Source organism: Thalassophryne amazonica, chromosome 2 (assembly GCF_902500255.1).
Source record: "Thalassophryne amazonica chromosome 2, fThaAma1.1, whole genome shotgun sequence".
Taxonomy (NCBI): Eukaryota; Metazoa; Chordata; class Actinopteri; order Batrachoidiformes; family Batrachoididae; genus Thalassophryne; species Thalassophryne amazonica.
The window spans coordinates 5,748,134-5,760,340 of NC_047104.1; the positions used below are offsets into that span (position 1 = coordinate 5,748,134).

At 43.5% G+C, this 12,207-nt stretch overlaps 1 protein-coding gene across 1 annotated transcript in view; it reads right to left on the reverse strand.

Annotated features, from left to right (window-relative positions):
* herc1 (HECT and RLD domain containing E3 ubiquitin protein ligase family member 1) overlaps window positions 1-12,207 on the reverse strand; it is a 155,674-nt gene that overhangs the window by 74,256 nt on the left and 69,211 nt on the right. Inside the window, 2 exon segments of the mRNA XM_034160392.1 lie at window positions 38-308; window positions 3,570-4,197. Of these exon segments, the coding sequence (XP_034016283.1) occupies window positions 38-308; window positions 3,570-4,197 (899 nt within the window).

Genomic DNA, 12,207 nt, shown 5'->3' on the forward strand with positions numbered 1-12,207 from the left:
GACAATCCTGGAATAGAAAAGGTCTACATGTCCTCACCTGACCTGACCTTTCCCACACTGGGCTCGTCCAGCAGCCCATTGACAACTAGCTTGTAGATCATGGCCTGTGCCCTTTCCAGGTCTGCCAACCCTAAGGCCCGCTTGATAGGGGAGCGCATCACTGCCCGTTTCACCATGTGACGCATGAGGAACTGCAGAGCCGCCCTCATTTCCACTTCCTCTTGACATACCGGCGAGGCAGCAGAGGTGCTGCCACTGCCAGTGTTCAGATCAGCATTGTGCCCGCTGGATACTGGTTCTGGTAACACCTTCATATGAGAGAGAGAGAGAGAGAGAGAGAGAGAGAGAGAGAGAGAGAGAGAGAGCTAGTTTAGCCCCTTTTGTTGTACAGAGGTGGGTATGTCCGAGTTGATCCAGATCAGACACGATCGGGGGCGTATTATGTTGAATGAGTATCAGCTTCCTTAACGCCAACAAATTTTCTGATAGTGACCAGTTTACTGTGTGTTCATAAAACATTCTACTCTGCACTGTGTGAAGAGTTTTGGTCACCTACAAAACAAAAAAGGGACATCCAGGATTGGGGTCAACTGAAATGGGTACGTTCTGAAATCAACTATTACTAACCAATAACATTTGAGGATATGTTATCAGCTCTGCAGACAGAGACGTGTCTGTCTCTTTTTTCCTTACTGTGACTAATTTACATATGATATACAACAAACACAAAGACTGACAGTTGAACATCATACTTGCTTAGTGATCTATCTATCTTATAGCGATCTAGCTTGTTTAGTGATCTATTTTGGTCTCCCCAGGTGTGCTGTTAGGGAGTGTTATGGTAGTATGGGGCTGATGCACACAGGATCCAGTCTCCATACAGACAAAGAAGGGACTGTGTCCACATTCTTGGCATTGCATCTGTTCTTGGTGGGTGTTGGAAACAGAAAGTGATGCCCCTCATGACCAATCCTGTTCCTGAATTTAACAGACAGGATTTCATTGGAGGGTGCTCAGTTGGTGACCTCAGAAATTTCATCTCTGCTTTTTGCAGATGATGTGGTTCTGCTGGCTTCAATCAGACTGTGACCTCTGATGTGCATTGGACAGGTCTGAAAACAGGTGTGAAGCAACTGCAATGAGGATCAACACCTCCAAATCTGAGACCATGGTACTCTATCATTAAAGGGTGGATTGTATCTTCTGGATCAGGGGGGAGTTACTGCCACAAGTGGAGGAGTTTAAGTATCTTTGAGTCTTGTTCAAGAACAGGGGTAAGACTGAGCATCCGATCGACAGACAGGTTGGAGTGGCGTCTGAGGTTCCGCTGATGCTGTAACATACCAATATGGTGGGAAAAGAGCAGAAAAGAGCCGAAAGACAAAGCTCTCAATGTACCAGTCAATTTACACTCCTATCCTCACCTATGATCATGAATTTAGGGTGGTGACTGAAAGAACAACGTTGCAGGCTACACATAGGAACACAGTGAGAAACTTGAATATCCAGGAGGAATACAGACTGGAACTGCTGCTCTGTTGCATCTAAAGGAGCAAAGTGAGGTGGTTCAGGCCTCTGTTGAGGATTGTGACCTGGCTGTCTCCATAGGGAGGACTTCTACACAGATCCAACTTGGAGGAGGCCCTGGGGAAGGCCGAGCACATGCTGAAGGGATTGCATCTCCAAGATGGATTGGGAACACCTAGGGATCCCCCAGGAAGAGTCGGAAGACTTGGCTGAGGATACAGAATTGTGAGATGAGTTGTTTGGTCTACTGTCACCGTGACTCAGACCCAGATCAGCAACAGAAAATAAAAGAATGAATATAACGAAATAAACAGACTGCTCCTTCCCAAATGCAGGACCAACAGACTGAAAAACTCCTTTGTCCCTCAGGCCATCAGACTGTACAATTCCTCACTTGGGGGGAGGAGGAGTAACAGAAAGACAGAGGACGGGAATGAGAATGAGAGGAACAGTAGTATCCAATAAACCAGTATTGATTAGTATGTCTGGTATTTATATTGTGTATTTGTATTTATATTTGCAAACTGTTTTTCTTTTTTTTCCACTTTTGATACTCTGTGTGTTTCTTACCCTGTGTGCTGCCATACAATGCTGCTGGAACCTCAATTTCCCTGAGGGAGTCTTCCCAAGGGATCAATAATGTTCTGTCTAGTCAAATCTAATCTCATAGACCTATTTTGTATCTATCCATCCATCCATCCATCCATTTTCTTCCGCTTTATCCGGAGTCGGGTCGCGGTGGCAGCAGCTCAAGCAAAGCCGCCCAGACCTCCCGTTCCACACACACCTCCCCCAGCTCCTCCGGGGAAACCCCAAGGCGTTCCCAAGCCAGCCGAGAGACATAGTCCCTCCAGCGTGTCCTGGGTCTTCCCCGGGGCCTCCTCCCGATGGGACATGCCCGGAACACCTCTCCAGCGAGGCGTCCAGGGGGCATCCGGAAAAGATGCCCGAGCCACCTCAACTGACTCCTTTTGACGTGGAGGAGCAGCGGCTCAACTCCGAGCTCCTCCCGAGTGACCGAGCTCCACACCCTCTCTCTAAGGGAACGCCCAGCCACCCTGCGGAGGAAACTCATCTCGGCCGCTTGTACCAACGATCTCGTTCTTTCGGTCATAAGCCAAATCTCATTACCATAAGTGAGTATCGGAACGTAGATCGATCGGTAAATCGAGAGCTTTGCCATAGACCTATTTTGTATCTATACGTACAAATGTAATTATGCCTGCCAATGTTTTCAGGTTATGTGACTTCATTCTGGACATTTTGCGTAGTTTCTTCTTTGTGAATAAAGATATCATTGTTCTCTAAATGGTAAAATTTATGTCATGTGGTTCCAACAAAGAGCTGTTAGTAGAACGTTTGGTGGCCACCACAACAAGGTTTTGGAAGTGAATTAAACTGACGCGCTCATTTCAAGCTACATGCAACTTCAATCACACCTGCTCCTAATTTCCATCATGCATATAATGAAATTATTTCCAGCAACAGGTGCAGACATGCTGAGCAATTTTAATGTTTGTCCTCATTATATGCTGTTTTAATTGGAAGACATAAGAAATCATAGCATTTATTCTTTTTCAGTTACTGTGTTGAAAAACTAGATTGGATGAACTAATTAATTTATTTATTCATTCATTCACTCCGTGCATCTTACACTGTACATGCCTCAGCTTTTCCAAAGCCCAGGAATGAGCACATGAACTTTATCTGCATCATATTTGACAGATAGCACAAAGCTCCATCTGACAATAGTGACCTTAGACAACTTTCCCCAAAAATGTTGGACCGCCCCACCGCATAGTAGCAGTCTGTAATCACAGACAGAATGCCATGTCTGTTTTTACTCCACAAATGTCAGCTGTTATTCTACTTGAATAGAACCCAACCCTGGGACATCCCTGCAGATGTATCTCTGTAAACTCTAACTGACAAACTGTAAAGAAGTTCTCTCTATGGTTTACATGAACAACATAGGACTACACTGAAGACAATACAAGCACTGAAACTGAAAGGACAGGGCAGGGTTTTTTTTTTTTTATTACCTTCGGTATGAGGAGCAGCTCAGCGTACTTGCTGCAGCTGAGCAGACAGCTGAGAGACTTCATGGCTCCCAGGTAGAGATAAGACAGCTGCACGGCGTGGATCTCTGACTGGCTGGCACAGGAAGAGGTTGATGGTTCGTGGCTGTGGGAGCTGTGGTCGTGGCTCTTCTTCTTGTTCCCTTCAGCTGGGTTGTGAGGAGCTGGAGTGAACACATCATTTCCTCCCATGCCACCGCTGACCACAAGTGAGATCTCGCTCTCAGACTTGGAGTTGGGCGCCACATGTGCTTTGACCTCATCCAGGCTGTGGGACACACGGAGGTCAGAGGTCGGAGCATTTGGGTTTCCTCCACTGTGATCTTTCTGCTCATTTCGCTGGTGCCCCTCATTGTCTGCTTTGTCGTTACAGCCTGGTTCGTGTCCAGCGGAGACCGCGTTGCGATGCTTCTTGTCATGGCGCCGTGCGCTGAGCTTAGCAGCGGTCTCCTCGTGGATGCTGGTAAGGTAGGTGAGATCCAACAGCAGCGAGGCGGTGAGGCCCCGGAAACGAGTCACATCGAAGGATAGCGGCTCACATGGCTCCAAGTTGTATAGCGGCGTGTCACTAGGTGACCAGAAAGTTGGGAAGCTTTAATAAAAGAGGAGCAGAAAATGAAAAGAGACAAGGAAAGGAAATACAAAGTGAGGGAGAGGGCAGGAGAGAAAGAACACAGCATGCATGGCGAGCACAAATTAAAAAGATGGTCGGCATCGGTCTGACACAAAAATCACGCTCTCGGATTTACACACTACACCAAGCAACAAAAGGAAGAACCACAATGCAGAAGGAATAATCAGAGACAGATATGAAAATGAACAAATGGGAACAAATCAGAGTTGGGGACAACAAAGCACCTTTGATCAAATACAGACTGAACAAACATTCAGAAATCACTCACGCCAAAACCACAACAAAGCAAAGCCACGACACAGCTCACAAAGTAGAGCTGCGCAAAATAGAGCTCGACCAATATATTGGCCGGCCGATATTATATAAGCACTTTTCATAGTACTCACCATCGACCGAAATTTTGCCGATAAAACGCCAATAATTTCTCATAAACAGAACAGTTACTGAAATAATGTTTGTGTCGGCAATGTAAAATGTCCTTGCACTGTTTGTTCCAGTAGATGGAGCTCTGACTCCATTCAGCTGAGAGCTGCTTACACCCCTGCTTAAATGTGTTCATCACCGGCCCCCGTAGTTCACCGTCACACTGCACTGATCGGCTGACAAAAGCATACAAGTAAGTTTATAAGGATGTTGTAATAACTTTGCGATTACATTCACCCCACATTTCTCCCGTTTCAGTTCAACTCAGTTTGATTAACTCAGTTTATGAAGTAATGTGTCAAATGTGCTTCACTGCGTCAGTCACACTTTTTATTAAGCCCACGTTGTGTAGACCTTATTTCTAGCATGAAAATCATTTGTTTACTGCTAAGAGGTCGAAACAGGCGTTAAGGCCCGATACGATATAATTTTGGACCGTTACGCTTATTTTGGATCGTGTAATCAACCGTTTCTGCAGCGCAACTCCAGTTTAAAGCGTGAATCACTGAAGAAATGCTCAATTCAATGGCTCATGGCTTTTTGATTCGCTGCTCTTCAGAAGCGGTAAGTCTGCTTCTTAACCCCTCTGAAAGCCATTAAATATCATGAGTCATTTTTGTGTGTATTAAAGTCATTAACTGGAACTCTTGTCTTGTTGCAGTCAACAAACGAGAAACCTCCTCCGTTCCTTTGTCACAGATTCAAATGCTGCGCGGCTCTGTGCTGAAACAGAGTCCTCTCGGAATTAATAACTTCAAAACGAATCGCCGCTTTAAATAAAATGACACCTCTTGCAAACGTTACAATACAGACAATAAACTACAATCGACTAAAATGTTTTTTCCAAAACATGAGACGTCTATGAGCCGTATAACTCAGCTTATAGGTATGGAAAGACATTCATGCCACTAATAATGTCTGAAAGGAAATGCTTTTGACAAAAACTAACAGATTTTATTTCTGTTTATGTCCAGAGATCAAGGATCCACCATGTAGAGTTTATTATGTCCAGAGTTTAAGGATCCAGTAACCAATTTCATATTTATTTACTTTAAGACTCAATAAAATGTTGTTCAATTTCAATGTAATCAGCTTATAAAGCGCAAAATTACAACAAAAGCCATCTCAAGGCGACTCACACAGAACAGTTCAACATAAAAAAAATTTAAATAAATAAAAATTAAAATATCAAATTAAAAACAGAAGTAAAAGAATAAAACATAAAATAAAAACTACTCATAAGAAAGAGAATAAAAATGGGTTTTAAGTCTTGACTTAAAAATGTCCATGGACTCCGACTGCTTCACTGAGCGCCACGTACTGGCTAACCCAGAATGAGCCCACTCAACAAACTTCCCCAGCCTTCTGGACATGATGAAGGGACTTGGGCTGTCGTACCTGGCTTTTCCCTTTTGGGTACCCCTAGAATGGCCAATTTTTAGCTTAAATGTTCAAAAGCTCTATTGCATTAGAACCCCTAGCCATCAAAATAAGAGGACATGCGGACATTGCTGGCCTGAAAGTAGGAGGGGTAGAGACACGTATCAGCTTATATGCTGACGATGTAATACTGTATTTTAAAAATTCAGAGAAATCCGTACCTATCCTGTTAAACCTGATCACATATTTTGGCAACTTATCTGGTTACGCGATCAACTGGACGAAAACTGAGTTTATTCCTCTCTCTAACAGCTATACCCCAGGTTTCCTCAAGAGCACACCCTTCAAAGTGGTAGAAGATTGTTTCACATATCTTGGCTTAACTATTCCCAGGGATACTTGGTTGCTGTTCAAGTTAAACTTTGCAGAGTTTGTCTCAAAACTTAAACAAAATATAGAAAGCTGGAAAACTCTACTTTTGTCTATGATTGGCCAGATAAACTCAATTAAGATGTGCTCTCTTCCTAGATTTCTTTATCTTTGTCAGAATTTACCTATCTTTCTTACGTCTGCCTTCTTTAAAGAGTTGGATACTATAATTTTATCCTACGTTTGGAATTACAAAATCCACAGGATTTCTAAAATCCATCTGCAGAAGCCAAAGGCTGAGGGGTGGGCTTGGTTTGCCATGCTTTAGACACTACTACTGGGCTGCTAACATAAGAGCCCTCATGTATTGACAATGGGGAACTCCTGAAAATCTGACCAATAGTGCCCCCCTGTGGCTAAAAATGGAGGCAAATTCTGCTGTCAACTCTTCCCTACCTGCATTATTGTTTTCTAAACTAGAGAAGGCAAGATATTTAAAGAGGCTGGGCTTTGTATTGAAGCATTCAGTCAGGATTCTTAATCAGCTTAGGAAGGCCCTGTGCTTGCCCAAGACCTCTGTCCTAACACCAATTTGTTAGAATCATTCGTTTCTACCCCCATGGTCTGATAAAGTTTTCATTTCCTGGAGAGAGAGAGGATTAATTTCTATTAAACACCTTTATATACGAAGTCTGCCCATAAAGTAACGGGCCTTTTTTTTCAAAAACTATATGGATTTGATTCATATGTTTTTACGTCAGCCAAGCTTGAACCTTAGTGCGCATGCATGAGTTTTTCCACGCCTGTCGGTTGCATCATTCGCCTGTGAGCACACCTTGTGGGAGGAGTGGTCCAGCTCCCTCGTCGGATTTTCATTGTCAGGAAAAGGCGGAATGATTTGGGCTTTTTTTCCATCAGAATTTTTTCAGAAACTGTTAGAGACATGCAGCTGGAAACCATTAGACCATTTCGGTAAAAATTTTACGGGCTTCACAGAGAATAAGGAGTGTTACTACAGCTTTAAGGACGGACAAAGGAACACCTCCGTTTCGGAGTGTTAAGGGACAAGTTGGGACATGTCCAGCTCTCCACAATTTCTCTTATACTCCCTCGACTGGTAAGCACTGAAAGCCGAGATAGGCATGTCCCAACTTGTTGTCTGGCACTCCGAAACAGAGGTGTTCCTTTGTCTCGCACCATCAGCGAATCGGTCATGACGCGCGAAGCCTCCGCACGGCTTTCCATGACAAAATCTATTGTTAAAAGTGAAATCTGCCGGAAAATGGCTGATGTCCAGCTCTGGTGATAACCAGAGAAATTGCACACGACGGCCCCGGCTCCACAGAGCGATCCGTTTAGAAATGATCTGGTGGTTTCTGCCTCGTTGTCGCAGCTCAAAGCGCGGCGCGCCGAGCGCCATTGTGGGCCATCCTTAAAGCTGTAGTAACACTCCTTATTCTCTGTGAAGCCCGTAAAATTTTCACCGAAAGCCAGATAAATTTTTCGAATGGTTTCCAGCTGCCAGTCAATCAATCAATCAATCATTTTTTTTATATAGCGCCAAATCACAACAAACAGTTGCCCCAAGGCGCTTTATATTGTAAGGCAAGGCCATACAATAATTATGTAAAACCCCAACGGTCAAAACGACCCCCTGTGAGCAAGCACTTGGCTACAGTGGGAAGGAAAAACTCCCTTTTAACAGGAAGAAACCTCCAGCAGAACCAGGCTCAGGGAGGGGCAGTCTTCTGCTGGGACTGGTTGGGGCTGAGGGAGAGAACCAGGAAAAAGACATGCTGTGGAGGGGAGCAGAGATCGATCACTAATGATTAAATGCAGAGTGGTGCATACAGAGCAAAAAGAGAAAGAAACAGTGCATCATGGGAACCCCCCAGCAGTCTACGTCTATAGCAGCATAACTAAGGGGTGGTCACCTGATCCAGCCCTAACTATAAGCTTTAGCAAAAAGGAAAGTTTTAAGCCTAATCTTAAAAGTAGAGAGGGTATCTGTCTCCCTGATCTGAATTGGGAGCTGGTTCCACAGGAGAGGAGCCTGAAAGCTGAAGGCTCTGCCTCCCATTCTACTCTTACAAACCCTAGGAACCACAAGTAAGCCCGCAGTCTGAGAGCGAAGCGCTCTAATGGGGTAATATGGTACTACGAGGTCCCTAAGATAAGATGGGACCTGATTATTCAAAACCTTATAAGTAAGAAGAAGAATTTTAAATTCTATTCTAGAATTAACAGGAAGCCAATGAAGAGAGGCCAACACGGGTGAGATATGCTCTCTCCTGCTAGTCCCCGTCAGTACTCTAGCTGCAGCATTCTGAACCAACTGAAGGCTTTTTAGGGAACTTTTAGGACAACCTGATAATAATGAATTACAATAGTCCAGCCTAGAGGAAATAAATGCATGAATTAGTTTTTCAGCATCACTCTGAGACAAGACCTTTCTGATTTTAGAGATATTGCGTAAATGCAAAAAGGCAGTCCTACATATTTGTTTAATATGCGCTTTGAATGACATATCCTGATCAAAAATGACTCCAAGATTTCTCACAGTATTACTAGAGATCAGGGAAATGCCATCCAGAGTAACGATCTGGTTAGACACCATGCTTCTAAGATTTGTGGGGCCAAGTACAATAACTTCAGTTTTATCTGAGTATAAAAGCAGGAAATTAGAGGTCATCCATGTCTTTATGTCTGTAAGACAATCCTGCAGTTTAGCTAATTGGTGTGTATCCTCTGGCTTCATGGATAGATAAAGCTGGGTATCATCTGCAATAAGCAATACCGTCTAATAATACTGCCTAAGGGAAGCATGTATAAAGTGAATAAAATTGGTCCTAGCACAGAACCTTGTGGAACTCCATAATTAACTTTAGTCTGTGAAGAAGATTCCCCATTTACATGAACAAACTGTAATCTATTAGACAAATATGATTCAAACCACCGCAGCGCAGTGCCCTTAATACCTATGACATGCTCTAATCTCTGTAATAAAATTTTATGGTCAACAGTATCAAAAGCAGCACTGAGGTCCAACAGAACAAGCACAGAGATAAGTCCACTGTCCGAAGCCATAAGAAGATCATTTGTAACCTTCACTAATGCTGTTTCTGTACTATGATGAATTCTAAAACCTGACTGAAACTCTTCAAATAGACCATTCCTCTGCAGGTGATCAGTTAGCTGTTTTACAACTACCCTCTCAAGAATCTTTGAGAGAAAAGGAAGGTTGGAGATTGGCCTATAATTAGCTAAGATAGCTGGGTCAAGTGATGGCTTTTTAAGTAATGGTTTAATTACTGCCACCTTAAAGGCCTGTGGTACATAACCAACTAACAAAGATAGATTGATCATACACTCAACAAAAATATAAATGCAACACTTTTGGTTTTGCTCCCATTTTGTATGAGATGAACTCAAAGATCTAAAACTTTTTCCACATATACAATATCACCATTTCTCTCAAATACTGTGCACAAACCAGTCTAAATCTGTGATAGTGAGCACTTCTCCTTTGCTGAGATAATCCATCCCACCTCACAGGTGTGCCATATCAAGATGCTGATTAGACACCATGATTAGTGCACAGGTGTGCCTTAGACTGCCCACAATAAAAGGCCACTCTGAAAGGTGCAGTTTTATCACACAGCACAATGCCACAGATGTCGCAAGATTTGAGGGAGCGTGCAATTGGCATGCTGACAGCAGGAATGTCAACCAGAAATGTTGCTCGTGTATTGAATGTTCATTTCTCTACCATAAGCCGTCTCCAAAGGCGTTTCAGAGAATTTGGCAGTACATCCAACCAGCCTCACAACCGCAGACCACGTGTAACCACACCAGCCCAGGACCTCCACATCCAGCATGTTCACCTCCAAGATCGTCTGAGACCAGCCACTCGGACAGCTGCTGGAACAATCGGTTTGCATAACCAAAGAATTTCTGCACAAACTGTCAGAAACTGTCTCAGGGAAGCTCATCTGCATGCTTGTCGTCCTCATCGGGGTCTCGACCTGACTCCAGTTCGTCGTCGTAACCGATTTGAGTGGGCAAATGCTCACATTCGCTGCTGTTTGGCACTTTGGAGAGGTGTTCTCTTCACGGATGATGCGAAGGAGATGTGTTGCACTGCATGAGGCAAATGGTGGTCACACCAGATACTGACTGGTATCCCCCCCCAATAAAACAAAACTGCACCTTTCAGAGTGGCCTTTTATTGTGGGCAGTCTAAGGCACACCTGTGCACTAATCATGGTGTCTAATCAGCATCTTGATATGGCACACCTGTGAGGTGGGATGGATTATCTCAGCAAAGGAGAAGTGCTCACTATCACAGATTTAGACTGGTTTGTGTACAGTATTTGAGGGAAATGGTGATATTGTGTATGTGGAAAAAGTTTTAGATCGTTGAGTTAATCTCATACAAAAAGTGTTGCGTTTATATTTTTGTTGAGTATATTTAAGATTGAAGCATTAAATAATGGTAGGACTTCCTTGAGCAGCCTGGCAGGAATGGGGTCTAATAAACATGTTGATGGTTTGGATGAAGTAACTAATGAAAATAACTCAGACAGAACAATCGGAGAGAAAGAGTCTAACCAAATACCGGCATCACTGAAAGCAGCCAAAGATAACGATACATCTTTGGGATGTTTATGAGTAATTTTTTCTCTAATAGTCAAAATTTTGTTAGCAAAGAAAGTCATGAAGTCATTACTAGTTAAAGTTAATGGAATGCTCAGCTCAATAGAGCTCTGACTCTTTGTCAGCCTGGCTACAGTGCTGAAAAGAAACCTGGGGTTGTTCTTATTTTCTTCAATTAGTGATGAGTAGAAAGATGTCCTAGCTTTACGGAGGGCTTTTTTATAGAGCAACAAACTCTTTTTCCAGGCTAAGTGAAGATCTTCTAAATTAGTGAGACGCCATTTCCTCTCCAACTTACGGGTTATCTGCTTTAAGCTACGAGTTTGTGAGTTATACCACGGAGTCAGACACTTCTGATTTAAAGCTCTCTTTTTCAGAGGAGCTACAGCATCCAAAGTTGTCTTCAATGAGGATGTAAAACTATTGACGAGATACTCTAACTCCCTTACAGAGTTTAGGTAGCTACTCTGCTCTGTGTTGGTATATGACATTAGAGCAGCCATAGAGCAGCAGCCATAGAGCACGAGGCGGGGTACACCCAGGACAGGATGCCAGTCTGTCGCAGGGCCACAAACAGATAAACAAACACAGACACACCCACACACACAACTACGGACAATTTAAAGATTCCAATCCACCTAACCCGCATGTCTTTGGATGTGGGAGGAAACCGGAGCACCCGGAGGAAACCCACGCAAACACGGGGAGAACATGCAAACTCCACACAGAAAGGCCACAGGAATTGAACCCATGACCTTCTTGCTGTGAGGCAACAGTGCTAACCACTAATCCACCGTGCTGCCGCTAGATTCTAAGCATTTAGTGTCCAAATTTGTAAATGTTTTTGAAGAGTGTGAACCGATATCTAGTAGTAAAATTAAAGACACCTGGTCAACAGAACTTGGCATCTGCATTTCCGACAAAGTATGGGAGAACAGCCTAGGTACAGTAAAGTCTTGTTCTGTTAACAGCAGACATCACCTAATTCAGTTAAAAGTGGTTCATCATCTTCATTACTCAAAGGTCAGGCTGCATAAAATCTGTTTCCCCACTGTGTGACAGATGCAAAGTGTCAGAGTACATCGTCTCATGCATTTTGGTCTTGCCCTTCTCTGACAGTATTCTGGTCCAAGATTTGTG